The sequence below is a fragment of the Sorex araneus genome, chromosome 5 (assembly GCF_027595985.1).
Source record: "Sorex araneus isolate mSorAra2 chromosome 5, mSorAra2.pri, whole genome shotgun sequence".
NCBI classification, from domain to species: domain Eukaryota; kingdom Metazoa; phylum Chordata; class Mammalia; order Eulipotyphla; family Soricidae; genus Sorex; species Sorex araneus.
The window spans coordinates 183,871,086-183,885,272 of record NC_073306.1 but is presented as its reverse complement, the minus strand read 5'-3'; the positions used below and the strand labels follow the sequence as shown (position 1 = coordinate 183,885,272).

At 39.1% G+C, this 14,187-nt stretch overlaps 1 protein-coding gene across 1 annotated transcript in view; it reads right to left on the bottom strand.

Annotated features, from left to right (window-relative positions):
* Nucleotides 1-157: 157 nt before the first annotated feature.
* SRP72 (signal recognition particle 72) overlaps nt 158-14,187 on the bottom strand; it is a 29,408-nt gene continuing 15,378 nt past the window's right edge. The window contains exons 10-19 of the mRNA XM_004616449.2: nt 13,420-13,548; nt 12,588-12,660; nt 11,712-11,776; nt 10,082-10,177; nt 8,874-8,977; nt 8,675-8,752; nt 7,562-7,699; nt 7,227-7,264; nt 3,035-3,194; nt 158-2,218 (exon numbers count right to left, since the gene is read on the bottom strand). Of these exons, the coding sequence (XP_004616506.1) occupies nt 2,041-2,218; nt 3,035-3,194; nt 7,227-7,264; nt 7,562-7,699; nt 8,675-8,752; nt 8,874-8,977; nt 10,082-10,177; nt 11,712-11,776; nt 12,588-12,660; nt 13,420-13,548 (1,059 nt within the window). The 3' untranslated portion in view covers nt 158-2,040. The remainder of the gene's footprint in view (nt 2,219-3,034; nt 3,195-7,226; nt 7,265-7,561; nt 7,700-8,674; nt 8,753-8,873; nt 8,978-10,081; nt 10,178-11,711; nt 11,777-12,587; nt 12,661-13,419; nt 13,549-14,187) is intronic.

The window sequence follows — 14,187 nt, the reverse complement described above, 5'->3', positions numbered from 1 at the left end:
AGATAGCAGAGGTTAAGGTGCTTGCCCTGCACGTGGTTGATATGCTGGGAACCACCAGGAATGACCCTTGAGCACAGAGCCAGAAGTAAGCCCTGAGGACAATTGGGTGTGTCCCCAAAATCAATCAAAACAAACAAAAAGTGCCACAGCAGGTATATGTAGTCATACTGATTTTTATAAATGTAGGAGCACATATATATATAGTCTACATGACACCAATGAAAGACCTGTCCCGAAGAAGGAATAATTACCATAAAGTTAATGGAATGTTTATACTTCATTTGACAATTATAACTTTATCTGAACTGGGGTTTCTGTTGTTTAGTAGACCGGTAAAAACAATGACTGGCAACTATACCGACTAGAGAACTGTGTCACCACTGGGCCTGAAGGATATTTTCACCCAAATTCTGCAGCTTTGTTATTTGAAAAACTGATTATCTCTCATCACAGAAATCTAATGAGGTCCCAATATTCATTAGCAATTATTTCTGTAATGGGGTATTTTTTCCAGAAGGAATAAATAAGTTACTGAGACCTCAGACAGTATGACACTGTAATAAATTACTCGATTTTAAGAGGGTTTCTCGTTTAGCTGCATATTCTGATTCTGATAAACAGAGGCAGCACCATGTTTCTTACTAGCATAGAGGAGGGAGAATCTTTAAAACTTTGAAGAAGTTAGAGTAGATAAAGTGAGTCAAACACAGCAGCACTTTATTAACAAGGATGAAGTAAGAGGATCACAAAGAGATACTCAACTCTAAACGCAATGCCATCTTGGGCAGCAGACAGTGAATACCAACAGGGCTGACCTCGCAGTGTCTGTCACACGCTGTTCAGTGGGAAGGTGATGTGTTAGCAAGGAGCGACCAGATGGCACAGACACCACAGACTGACTGTACAATACTTCATCCCTCTGGGAAGGTAATGGTCCTATCAAAACCCCTAATTAATCTGAGTATCTTACCGGGGCCAAACAGCTCTGTCAGGGGTTGAGTGCTTGCTTTGAGGGTAGGGTGCTTGCTTTGCATGTGGCTGACCAAGGTTCGATTCTCAGCATCCCATATGGTTCCCCTCAACACTGCCAGGAGTAATTCCTGAGTGAAGAACCAGGGATAATTACCCCTGCACATCACCAGGTGTGGCCCAAACAAATAAACAACAGTTTTGTTAAGTTTTAATACTGCCTGCTTATAAATGGTCTAAAATTAATTTTCTCTGTATATATATAAGTAAATGTTCTTATTTTTAATGGGGTCATCAAATCTTTCCTACGTCTTCTCTCAGAACTCTAAGAGTCAAGTTGCAACATTGATAGATTTTGCATTCTTTGATTTTCTAGCATGTTCTCATAATTTGGAAAATATACAGAGCACATGGGGGAATAAAGGAGCCTTTAGCCGTGTGTGTGTATGCACATGCATACACAATGGGTTTATATATACATATATATGCAAATACGAAAAAATTCAAACTAGTATCACATGAGGGAATTTGTGGCTAAAATGAAACAACATTCAGTTTTTCTGTGATCACATGGAATAAAGAATACCAGTGTATTAATAAGGTCCCTTTTTATCATATAATATTTCTAAGCAGATAATGGAATGCTCAGAAGATTCATTTTGAGTCTCCTAATGTCTCCTAAAACATAATTTTATCAAGTGGGACTTGACAGAACAATTATCTTCAGACTCTAGTCAAAAGAGTAATAGTTTCTGTTTAAATCGTAGGAAACCTTCGATAACATGACTTGTTTGTAAAACTGGAACAATAAAACAAGATCAGCACACGAAGAGAAAGGACACACCAAATACCAAGGTGGATAAACGACAATTATTTTGAGTCCCGGGCATCTGCAAAGCTAGGTACAAGTAGGCCAAATGTTTTTCTTATTTTTGATACATAGAAAATAGTCGAATGAAAATGTGGAGATGAGAGCGGAAGGAGCAGCTCCGTGCTTCCTGCTGGGTTACCTTCATTATGTTCCTAGTGTCACTGAGTAGTTTACAAAACAGCCTGCCAAGAAGGTTCTAATCACCAACCACCTTTTCCACCTTTCTTCTTTTTCTGCTGCTGTTTCTTTTTTGTTGCTGGAGCGCCCGCGGGCTTCTGGTGTCTTGGGGGGATGATGTTACTAGTAGATGCAGATGGCGCTGCTGTATTGCCAGGTCTCGGGGAGGTGGGGGGGCTGCTCACGGTTTTACTGGCATCCCTAAAATCAACAGGTATGGGAAGTGTATGTCATTCACATACTCTAAAAGAGAAGGTTATAAAGTCTTGTTTGTGAAGTTTATTTTCCACCTCTGTTATTTCATGGTAGGTTCCCCAATTGTCTCATTTCACTAAATTTTTTACTGCTTTATAATGAAATGAAAGTAGCACGGCACTGTAGTACTGTAGTCCCATTGTTCATCGATTTGCTAAAGTGGGCACCAATAACGTCTCCATTGTGAGACTTGTTACTGTTTCTGGCATATCAAATACACCACGGGTAGCTTGCCAGGCTCTGCCGTGTGGGCAGAATGAAATAACAAAATGAAAGTAATAAATATAAACGCTGATTTTCAGAAAGCTTAGAAAATAAAAAAAATTAAAAAGACCTATAATCTCACATGTAAAAACAAGAGACTAGAACTCTAAATTTACAATGTGATCCCAAAATACTAGTATTTATAATCAAATACCACATTTCCTCCCTCCTTTATACAATGCTATCACAAAACATTTATCAAAGACATTCTGACTAATTCTTACTATACTGAAAATGTATTTAAAATGATCCCTAATGGGGTCAGGGTGATAGATACTTCAGCAAATGGGGTTTTCGCCTTGTACGTGGCCAACCCAGGCTCGATTTCCATATGGTCCCCCGAGCACTGCCAGGAGTGATTCCTGAGTGCAGAACCAATCCTTGAGTCTCCCCAGATGTGACCCCAAAACAAAAACAAAAAGAATTCCTAAGGACTCGGAGTGAATCTCAGAAGTGCCCTACTCGCGGAGGGGCGGCTACGGGGAAGCCGTGACTTACAGTTCAGATGACGCTCCTGCAGTGGCTCCTTGAGTCCCCTTTCCAATCTGATCCTTCTTTTTCCCCTTCTTCCTTCCTCGGTAGTAAGAACGTTCTCGCATTGGCAACCATCTTTCTGGATCTGGGGTGACCTTGGGGTCATAGTTCTTGGGCAGTTTTCCTGTGTGACAAGTGGTAACAAAATGAGAAATCCGTGGGAGCTGTGGCACAGGGGTTAAGCACGTGCTTTGCACATGAGAGGCCCTGGTTCAACCACAATGGCCAGGGGGCGTCCCACCTCTGCCTCCGAAGAAACCTGGCATGATGCTTTAAAGATAATTTAGACAAGTCCAAAAATAAATAACATTAAAATGTCAGGCTAGAGCTAGTACTGCAGGCAAGGTGCTTGCCTTGCATAAGGCTGACCTGGGTACAATCCCTGCCACCACTTATGGTCCCCTGAGGACTGCCCGGAGTCATCTCTGAGCACAGAGCCAGGAGTAAGCCCTAAACATTGCTGGGTGTGGCCCCAAACCCCAAAATAAATAAAATGGATGCTGTATTTTAAAATAGGAAAAAAAAATTCCTAAATATGGCACAAAAATTTGGAAGCAATATAGGAAATATCATAGACAAAGCTAAATTTCCATTTTTACCTTTAACTAGGTAGATTTTTTTTTTTTAAAGAAAAATTGCATTCTATGTAGAGTGGATTCTTGTTTTCTTTTGAGATTTTGGGCCATACCTGGCAATGTTTAGCACTTACTCCTGTCTGTGCTTTGGGATCAATACTGGTAGTGCTTGGGGGACTATATACAGTGCCGAGGATTGAACAGAATTGGGGCCAGCAGAGTGCAAGGCAAGTACCCAAACACCTATACTGTCTCTTCAGTCCCTGGACTAATATTCTAAATACTGAATACATCTGTGATAACCAGTAGGTATTCCCGCACTAAGAAAAACGCACTTAGGTGCAATCTAAGCCAGAAGAAACCATAATTATGAGCTTATTAATCCAAAATGCAAAGGCAGAGGCTGTGGAGATAGCACAGGGTTCAAAGCATGTATGTACCAATCCTGATTCAATCCCTGGCACCACACAGCTCTGGAAGTCTCTGAGCAGCACCACATCCTCAGACCCTTGCATTGAAGTATTAGGTTGGACAGACGATCATTGGGAGGGGTTACCGGGACTTGGGTGGAAACCCACCCTCCAAAAAAGGGAAAGAAATTCTATCAAATGAACATACTAGAAATACTAATACCCAGTACTGGTAAGATGGCAGAAACACTTAAATACTGAGAGAAACATATACAAGTATAGACTTTGTACTACTTGGCTGTGCCAGTCAAAATTTATACTTCTAATCATACTGTAATATTTTTGAACAAATCAGTATGTCAGCACTCTATAACTATACTAAAAAGTAAAGTATACAGTTAAAAACTTGAAGGGAGCTAGAGGGATAGTAGAGCGGGTACATCTGTTTCAGCAGGAGTGATACCTGAATGCATATCCAGGAGTAATCCTTGAACACCACTGGGTGTACCCTCCACCCAAACTTGGAAAAGTATCTAGGTAGTATAGTCTAAAACAGATTGAAACAAATTATCCTAATGAGCCACATAGTCCTTGGAAAAGCTTACTGATCAACATATACATATATGTTTCTGTATAGCTAAATCTCTGAATTTGAGACAGGGAATTTTCTATTCTTTCATGTCATTTCACAATGAATAAGTCTATTATGGCTGGAGCAATAGTACAGCTGGTAGGGAGTTTGCTGTTGCACGTGACCAGCCAAGGTTCAATCCCCGGCATCCCATATAGTCCCCCAAGCACCGCCAAGAATAATAACTCCTGAGTGCAGAGCCAAGTGTAAGCCCTGAACATTGCTGGGTGTGACCCAAAAAAGAAAAAAAAAGTCTATTACATTTGTTTCTTTCCTTTTTTTTTTTTTAAAGAATAAACAACATACCACTTATAAGTTTTAGAAGTTATTTATCTGGGAGCTGAAGAGATAGTACAGCATGCAAGTCTTATCTTGCATGTGGCTGATCTGTTTTTTTAATTTTTTTGCTTTTTGGGTCACACCCGACGATGCTCAGGGATTACTCCTGGCTCTGCACCCAGTCAGGAATCACTCCTGGCGGTGCTCGGGGGACCATATGGGATGCTGGGAATCGAACCCGGGTCGGCTGCATGCAAGGCAAATGCCCTACCCGCTGTGCTATTGCTCCAGCCCCTGCATGTGGCTGATCTGGGTTTGATCCTTGCTACTACACTGTGGTCCCTTGAACACTACTGGGAACACTCCCTGAGTCCAGAGCCAGAAGAAAGCTCTGAGCACCACTGTTGTCTTCCCCCCTACCTCTCACTGCTTATCTGGAGGATACTGGAAATGCTCAAAGAGCTGGGTCATATTCTTTGCATGCTGGAGCCCTGGGTTTGATTCCAGTATCACAGTCTCCCAAGCACCACCAGGAACAATCTCCAAAGACTGAGCAGGGAGTTGCCCCTGACATCTGCTGGGTGTGGCCGAACGATCCCCACTTCCCAGTGAAGCTTAAAAACCAGCCTCCTCCCAAGCTCTTAAACAAAAGCTTATCAAAATGATGGCTGGAGGAACCAACTGGGATGGGAGATGCTTGCCGAAATACATAATGGACCAAACATGATGACCTCTCAGTGTCTGTGTTGCAAGCCATAATGCCCAAAAGTAGAGAGTATGGGGAACGTTATCTGCAGGGGGAGGGTGGGAAAAGGGGGGTATACCCGGAATATTGGTGGTGAGGAATGTGCACTGGTGGAGGGATGGGTGTTTGATCATTGTGAGATTGTAACCCAAACATGAAAGCCTGTAACTATCTCATGGTGATTCAATAAAATTTAAGAAATTAAAAAAAAAAAAAGCTTATCTAGAAAACACACACACACACACACACACACACACACACACACAAACACACATGAGTGTGCGTGTGAAACTGAAGGCTATCAGCTATTCCTCTGCAGTACCACTAATGCAGAATACAAATGCCAAATGCTAAATGCCTTTTAAAAGTTGAGAGCAGGTAGATGGTTCCAGGGTTAATGTCCCTCTAGGTAAGCCAAGTATGGTATTCCACTCAACCAACACATGGAATTCTCCTGGTTAATGATTCAGGGCTAGAAAATGAAAAAGTTGTCTTAAGACAACTGAGAAATGCAAAGCAAGCCTGTGGATGTAATGACATTCTGTGGCACTGTTTCTAGCAATCATCTATTAATTCTGATGTTCAATTTGTGTACAGAAGAATAAAGACACACACCACTGGATCAAACAGTCTTTGGGCCAGGGATTGGATCAATGGAGGGTGGTGGCAGGTGGCCCTGGGTGAAATTGAGGGACACCACTGTCTTTAAAAGGTAAATTTATGGGTCTGGAGCAGTAGTACAGTGGATACCACACTTGCCCTGCATGCAGCTGACTTGGGTTTGAAAGCAAAATTTTTTTCTCTGACAGGGGTCTATAGGGCAAGTAAGTTTGAGAACTTCTACTTAGAGTTAAACTTTCTTTACATTTCTGAAAAAAATAGACTTTCTTAAAACACTTGATAAAAGGGGCTGGAGCGATAGCACAGCGGGTAGGGTGTTTGCCTTGCACGTGGCCGACCCAGGTTTGATTCCCAGCATCCCATATGGTCCTGAGCACCAACCAACAAGAGTAATTCCTGAGTGCAGAGCCAGTAGTAACCCCTGTGCATCACCGGGTATGACCCAAAAAGCAAAAAAACCAAAAACCAAAAAAAAACCCCAACAAAAAAAAAACTTGATAAAAATCTAAAGGACTAACAACTTAAAAATCCATCCTAAGATATAATAAAAATTTAGTATTTATCATGAATTGTGCTAAGAGTTCAATATGTAAATACCTAATTTAACGTAACAAGCTGCAGAACTTCATATTGTTTCATAGATGAAGTCAGGTTGGTATGTTGGTATGTTAAAAATCATCACCATCATATTTTGTTTAGTTACAGTAAAGGAGCAACATTACTACCACTGCAATGTGAATTAGCAAACTCCAGAGCTGCACTCTTTAGAGTATAAAGATTAAAATGTTATGTAGGTGAGACATAAGTCAGAACTCAAAGATACAAGTGTGTTTATATACAGAGATTTCCATATGGGTAATGAAAAAAGGGGATGGAGCGGGAAGGGAAATCTTACCTTTCTTTTTCTTCTTTTTCTTCTTCAACTCTCCCTGCCTACAAAAAAAAAAGAAAAAGAAAGAAAGAAAATTCATCATCATCATCATCATCATCATGTAAAATACTTAGCTCACTAGTTAAGTATGTACATTACTATGCAGGTCATGGCACAGCCTCGCAAGCTACATGTATTCGATATGCCAAAAACAGAACCAATAAGTCTTACAATGGAGACATTACTGGTGCCCGCTCGAGCAAATTGATGAACAGGACCACAGTGCTACAGTACTACTATGTAGGTATTAAGACGTCTTAAAAACTAGCATTAGTGTATATTAACAATGAAAATATTACCCTTGCTCCTTTGGTTGACTATCTCCAGCAACTTTTCCACCCTTCTTCCGAATATATGTAGCACCAGGAGAATTTTCAAGCGCCTCAACATCTACTTTCAGAGACATACTGTCTGATGGCGGCAAATGTTTACTAAGACTGGGATTGAACATGAGTTTAGGAACATAATATATATCTGCCAAGTAGATAAACATACTTCTGGAAACACTTTGACAAAAATAAAATGCTTTCACTCTTACATAAGCAACAAATCAATCATTTTTATTCTATACCTGAAAGGATAACTTATGAAAGGGTCAACCCAATCATTCCTTAATTCAGTGATATATTTCAAAGTGGCAAATAAAACTCAGTTCAAAAACTGGTCCCAAGCTTACAAAACACAGAAACTGCTCACTGCAAAGGTTCTGAGTTGATGCCTGGCATTGTCTACCAGACCACTGAAGTTTGGCAGTGAACACATCCCTGTGGGAATAGTGATAAAATATGGCAAGCTCAGCCAATCAGCAATCAAGACACTGAGTTTTCTCATAAGATTTACTTTGAGGAGTCCTGAGTGCCAGTACAGGGAATAGGGCATTTGCCTTGGACAAGGCTGACCCGGGTTCCACCCTCTCTACATCCCTCATGGTCCTCTAAGAAATACAAGAGATTCCTGAGTGCAGAGTCAGGAGAAACCCTTAACCAATCACTGGGTGTGGCCCAAAACCAAAAAATCAAACAAACAGAAAAACCAAAATGATTCACTTTAAGACTGATATAGACATGTGACCTACGACAGTTCAATAAAAACAACATTTCAGAATCATGTATAATCATCCAATTAAGACTTTCTTGACCTGTTTTCTTCTTTTCCTCCTGAATGTCAAGCTACAGGAATGAATATCGGCCACATCTAAATTTCATTTCTGCTTTCTTGACCAAACTGTTCCCCAAGTTGTTTCTATCACTAGTTTTTCAGCTGCACTTGTCACTAAAATCCTCTTGCTTTCTACTCATTATAATAAAGTGTTTTATTGACAATTACAACAGAAAAGACCCTGGTCAGTGTTTAAGTACTGGAAGAGACCTACTGTGCTACTTGGGAACTGTCCAGAGCAATCAGAAGGATACGCTTTTGCTTTCTCAGGATCTACAAGTGAGTAAGCAGAGATAAGCTGTGCCAGCGTGTGAATATCTTTTGGATTTTGTCTAAAAGAAGAAATAAAATATTAAATTTTATTATTCGAGAAAGAAATATTAATCAAGCAGACTCCTTCATATCAAAAGCAGTCAAATTGGGGTTTCTACATCTCCACCTTTCAGAACTCACTTCCACAGCTGTTCAAGATCACTAATGGCCTCCTTCTTCCGCCCATATTTGAGTTTGAAGTTTGCAGCTTCTCTTATCAAAGACAAATGAGCAGGAGATTTGGGCTACATATTTAAGAGAGAAAAACATTTAATTTCAATATCTAATAAGTCAATGTTTTATTATAAGATTTCAATACACTAAGCCTTCAAATTCCTCATCTTGTGTTTTATGGTATGTATTAAATACCAAAAACGAAGCCACATACATAAACACGATGGGGTAGACAAACTAGCAGAATTACCAATTAATCATTCTGGAACTTTATTAAAAGTGTCTACAACTGGAAATATTCCTCATAATCTTTTTTTTTTTTTGCTTTTTGGGTCACACCAGGCGATGCACAGGGATTACTCCTGGCTCTGCACTCAGGAATTACCCTTGGTGGTGCTCAGGGGATCATATAGGATGCTGGGATTCGAATCCGGGTTGGTCGAGGGCAAGGCAAATGCCCTAGCCGCTGTGCTATCGCTCCAGCCCCTATTCCTCATAATCTTAAGGGTATGACACAGTAACCTTCAAGTGGTAATTAACACAGCACTTAAACTGGACCACTGCTCTCTCTCCATTACTAATGCTAACAGCAGTATAAATGCCACCTGTGTGAATGTCTGTTTAAAAGTTGGATACTGGGTCAGAGAGATTGTTGGGGAGGTTAAGAAACTTGTCTGATTTGTTGCTGACACTAGTTGGACCCCCAGGATCACAAATGACCTACAGGCGTGACACTCTGGGAGTCACTCCTGAGCAGGGAAGGCAGAAATACCCTTGGAGCACTGCCAGGTGTGGCCACCCAGTCCAACTACCCATACTGCTGGATTTACCAGCTGCACAGAGACCCATACTGGAAAAAGATGAAAAATTTCCTGTCAGATGAATATATGATATAATTATTCCACATATTACTACCAACTACTATCATTTAGGGGCTCTCTAGAAACTACGGATGTTATATACACTTACACTATCAAATTCTTATTATTTGAGATGACACAAACATGCAAAAAAAAAAGAGCTTCGAAAATATATTCAGCTATTTTAAGAAATATTGCAGCTATTTTTTCTAATAACTTCATTTGGATCTGGTACACTTTCATTCTGCCTTCACTACTGCAGCCTTTTGTTTTAATATAAAACCATCCTCCAAACTTTTAACTCTACTTACTTACCTGATGGTTTTGATACCACTGGATAGCTTGTGTGAAGACTTCAATGGCACTATCAATATCTTCCTCGTGGCTGTACATGGTTACTAACGCAGATACCTACCCAATAAAAAGTATAAAAGTTAGTGAACAAAATTTCCCCCTCTCCCACAATAATTTTTTGAAAATGAAAATATTCACGAAATAATCAATGTTTTGAAACTTTCATTAAATAGTTGAAACAACATAAATAACAGGGTTTTCCAAATACAAAGTTATAAAATACATCTTTCTCCAAAGCTGTGCCAATTCTTTTGTTACCAGTCCACACAAGGTAAACACTTAAGTTAACACTAAGTGCTTGGCGAATAGTTCATGCAATAAGAGATTTCAAGTGCATGATCAGTGAAGATATACACTACTGCAGCCAAACTCCTATGATGCTGCATAAAAGCCCAGCTTTCATGAAGCCACTGAAAACCTTGCCTGGTAAGTATACTGAGGGGAAAGAGGCCCAAATGGCTGCAGTGGAGTGAGGCGAGGAACAATGGGAAAGAAGGGAACACAAGAAAAAGCTGAATCTTTGAGAAACATCAGTGAATCTAATTAAGCCTCTAATCAAGGTAATGAGGGAGCCAGAGGGAGGCTGAGGAGAAAGTGATACAAGTAACCAGTGGCAGGAATGAGAGGTTCTACTGCTGTTGAAATAGTAAACGGAATATGCAAACAACTTTTATGCCAATAAATGAAACATTCTAGATAAAATGGGTAGATTTTCTTAAATGTAATAGGTCAAATATTAATACTAGAAATATTTTACTTTAAGCAGCAGATTTGGTTAATAATTCCAGCCTGGACTTTAAAGCTATATTGGTAATCTAAACCTATGATGTTAAAATATTAAACTAAAACCTAAATTTAATGGTCATTACTACATTTGGGCTGGAGTAATAGCACAGCAGGTAGGGCGTATGCCTTGCACACAGCTGACCCGGGTTCGATTCCTCCGTTCCTCTCAGAGAGCCTGGCAAGGTACTGAGAGCATCCCGCCCGCATGGCAAAACCTGGCAAGCTCCCCGTAGTGTATTCGATATCCCAAACACAGTAACAACAAGTCTCACAATGGAGACGTTACTGGTACTTGCTTGAGCAACTGGATGATCAACGGGATGACAGTGTACAGATAGTACTACGTTTTATTTTAACTCAATGAAATCATACACAAGTCTAAACCTAAAATAATTTCGCCTAAGAAATTTCCTATACAGGTTTTCGTTTATGTTGGCAGTGCCTAGCAAATCTGACTGAACACAAACAATGCACTGCACAAATGAAACCAAAAGTATCCCAGAAAGCAGTTATTAACTACTACTCTGACATTATATCAAGAATGAAGTGGAAATTAAGTTGAACACAATGAAACATCAAACATACTCTATTCATTTCACAATAAGGACATTCTTTACTTGTCTGACTTAAAAAAGAATTTGAAAAAAAAATTTAATCACTGGAAATTACAAAGCTACTCATTACTGCGTTTCAGGCATTCAGTGTTTCAATACTGCTCCTTTCACCAGTGTCCACTTCTCTATCAATTCCTCCCACTCACTACCACCCTTTAAAAAGAATTAAAAAAAAAAAATCACAAGCTTACCATGCCTGGTTTATGCTTTAACTCTTCTATGCTTCTTAGTATTAGACATGCTTTGGAAATATTACCTTAGGAGAGTAAGTACAAGTAAAATTGGCATATTAAAGAAAGCATATTATGAAAAAACACAGAAAATTTAAGTCATATTTTGCAACATTCTTAATACTTAAGCTTTGGGTTCTAGAGAGCAATGTACTCTATTCATTTCACAGATAAGGAAATTGAGGCCCTAAAAATAATCATATTCCTGGGGCTGGAGCAATACTACAGCAGGTAAGGTGCTTGCTTTTATATGCAGTTAACCTGGATTCGATCACTGGCACTTCATATGGTCCCCCAAGCCCACCAGGAGTTATACTTGAGTACAGAGCCAGGAGCAAGCCCTGAGCACGAATGGGTGTGACTCCAAAACAAATCAAAGAAATATTCTTGAGGCCCAAAACATAGTTGTTCGCCTTCCATGAGGCCATTGCAGGTTCAATTCCTGAGCACTGCATGTGTCCCCTGAACACCACCAGGGGTGACTGCTGTTGAGCTGTGGTACTGTGGACGGAACCTGGGGTGGCCAAAAGGTCTCTACCTGCTCTATTATTGTACAGGCCTAGATAAAAGCATTTGTACACATGATATGACATACCAGGAAATTTATATATTGTCTTTAGAACAGTGAAATATTTGGCTTCTACTGATTCCTGAAGTACAAACTGAGAATCAGTCTTGCACCTTGGGAATAAGCCTAGAAAAGGCTGATTTACACAAAGTCTACTGGCATTCTATTTTTAAGTCTAGCTTCATATTTTAAACAACAATTACCATTATGCAAAAATATATTAAACCACACAGATATTTTAATCAGGATAAAGTCACTAACAATGATACCTTGGGAAATTTTCAGCTGTGCCATGGTTAGCTTAATTTCAGCAGCATTTTCTGGGTGCTGATCTGAAAATTCCTAAAAAAATATTTTTTTGGGAAAAAGCACATTTAATTTATACACTTAATTGTACACATCCCACTTTTCTTCCCCAATCACATAAGAATTTAAATCTAGTTTTTAAACAACAAAACTTCTGCTTTAAGATACACATTTCAATTTAGGTAAAATTTTATTCTGTGCTTTGCTTTAAAATTGTGTTCTGAAAGTTAATAATGTAGTTAACATTAACATAAAGTTCAATGCGTTAATGTGGTCTCCAAGAAGTCACTAATAGAGAATTACTACATCAAATTTTTTTGTTTTTAAAAGATAATCAGAGAAATAGTATCTAATTACAGAGGGTACTGAGAGGCAACTCTGCTTCCCAGGATAATCCAGTTTAATAGCCCCTGTTCAACTTTCCAGTGTAGCTTCAAGAAAATCAAACAGTATCTAATTGCTGGTTTACATTGATAAAAACCTGGTCAGTCAGCATCTCTGTAGTTGTGTGAGGACTGGGATTGAGGCTCACTGGAGAATACGTTACTAAAAAGACAGGTAATCGTATTCACTGATATCATATGTCTAAAACAAATAGCAAAAGTGTGTTAATGTAAATTTATATTAAAAACAAAGCTTTAGCATAAGAATAAAGTAGTATTCCAAAGGTTTACTTGGCATATTACCTATTAGTTTTCCAATAATACGCATAAGCTTTTATGTTATAATGAAAATGAAACAAGGCTCCAACTACCTGACAAAATAACTCATTAAAAATTCAAGTAATTCCTTTACCTGAAGCAGCTCTATTGCTTTCGCATGCTGCTTTTCACGGCAGAGCTGGGCAGCTTGGATTAAAACAGGCAGGAGGTGCTCAGGGCTTTGGGACTGTAAACTGCCAGATATTTTGCGGCACTGATCCGCCTGAAAAAAAAAAATCCCCCCTCTGCTGATTAATGAAATTAAACATTAAATAAATAACCAAAAATAAAAGTGGTAGAAGGAAAGGCTATCAGCTGAAATAAAAGTGAAGAAATGCTTAGGATAAAAGAAGCTTATAGCATCTACTCTCATTTTTTCCCATAAAAAATGATTTTTATTGAAAAATATTTTTTTTAGTTTTGGGCCACACATAATGATGCTTACGGTGCTAGGGGGACCACATGAGATGCTGGGGATCAAACCCCAGGTTGGCTCTGTGCAAGGCAAATGCCCAATTTGCTGTACAATTGCTCCCGCCCCAGAAAACCATTTTTATTATAAGATATGAGTTCCAAAAGCAGTTAGAAAAGGAGACTTAAAATATTTATTTGGATAAACTCCATTATTTAAAAAAAATCAAGTATCATTTGAATCAAAATAACAAAGCATACAGGCATTTTTGCTAAAATATTTAATAATTTTGCTCATTTCTAAAAATTATCTCTACTGTTTTTCACCAAAAATCTGCTCCAAAAGTTTGAAGCAGCAATTAGAATCAATGTGTAAAAAAATCGGACTTGACATCTCCTTCACATTTATAATCTGATAATACTGCAGACAAGCTAAAATGAAAGCTGGGTC